Below are 908 nucleotides of genomic sequence, written 5' to 3'. Positions count from 1 at the left end.
TGGAGCAGTTGCGGAATGCTGCTTCGGCTTTTCTCTGGGCTTACCTGCAGCCCCCGCCGTCAGGTCGATGGCAGCCTGGATGGCAGGATTCGACTTCATGTTGGGCCTGCTCTCTGTGGAAAGCAACTCTCTGGAGCTTATGACAAGTACCGCATAGCCCTGGGAGGAGGCAAGGACTCACCATTAGTACCTGCAGCCTCCCACTCTCTAGGCCTGCTGTCAAGTTCCCAGATCTGAAACTGCAGGCTCCATATTGCTCCCAAGAAAGAGGGTCAAGGGGACTCAGTGCATCTTAGTGACCAGCCACCCTAGGAAAAGCTCACAGATCAAACACCTGCCCCTGGGATCAATGCCACAGCCACCAGCAGGACTTTAACCAACCTTCCTGAAACTCTGAACAACAAACACCAAATAAGCACACCAACTACAGGCCTCCAACTTCGGACCTGTTTTTCAGAGACCTGAGTTGAACTGGCAGTCCCCTAGGCTCAGTTCTAAACACAGGTGCCTTGGAGGAGATGGCAAGACAGTATGTCCGGAAAGAGACTTGCAAGCTGCAGAGGTCAAGCGCTCCAAAGAGTCAGAGACCTGGCGGGGAATGCCTGCACCACCAGCAAGGTAGCCCCTGGGGCTGTAACAGTGGGGAAGGAGGTTTCTCTTCTGTACAAGGTGTACAATACGAATGTTAGGCTACAAATGCAACCGTGTAGAGCCACATCCAACCGAGGAGGTGAGGAGCTATGAACATGCATCACACGCTCTCTGACCAAGTCCCAGCACACAGCACCGAACCTGCTCTTGTCACCATCGGCCACTCCAGCACTTCTCAACCTTAGAAGCACACAAGGAGCCAGCAGGTGGCATGGAGGTTAAGGTGGCTGGATCTCACATGGCTTACTGAGCGGTTC

At 53.9% G+C, this 908-nt stretch overlaps 1 protein-coding gene across 2 annotated transcripts in view; it reads right to left on the bottom strand.

Moving 5' to 3' along the window:
• SLC25A15 (solute carrier family 25 member 15) overlaps window positions 1-908 on the bottom strand; it is a 31142-nt gene that overhangs the window by 28864 nt on the left and 1370 nt on the right. Inside the window, exon 1 of one of the 2 annotated variants that reach the window (XM_006154213.3) lies at window positions 45-188. The exons of the other annotated variant lie outside the window; for it this stretch is intronic. Coding sequence (XP_006154275.1) covers window positions 45-99 — 55 coding nt within the window. The 5' untranslated portion in view covers window positions 100-188. Of the gene's footprint in view, window positions 1-44; window positions 189-908 lie in introns of those variants that run through there. 2 annotated transcript variants of the gene reach the window in all.

The sequence above is a fragment of the Tupaia chinensis genome, unplaced genomic scaffold (genome assembly GCF_000334495.1).
Source record: "Tupaia chinensis unplaced genomic scaffold, TupChi_1.0 Scaffold000402_1, whole genome shotgun sequence".
Taxonomy (NCBI): Eukaryota; Metazoa; Chordata; class Mammalia; order Scandentia; family Tupaiidae; genus Tupaia; species Tupaia belangeri.
Note: the sequence above shows the minus strand (reverse complement) of the source record. Positions and strands in the feature narration are given on the sequence as shown.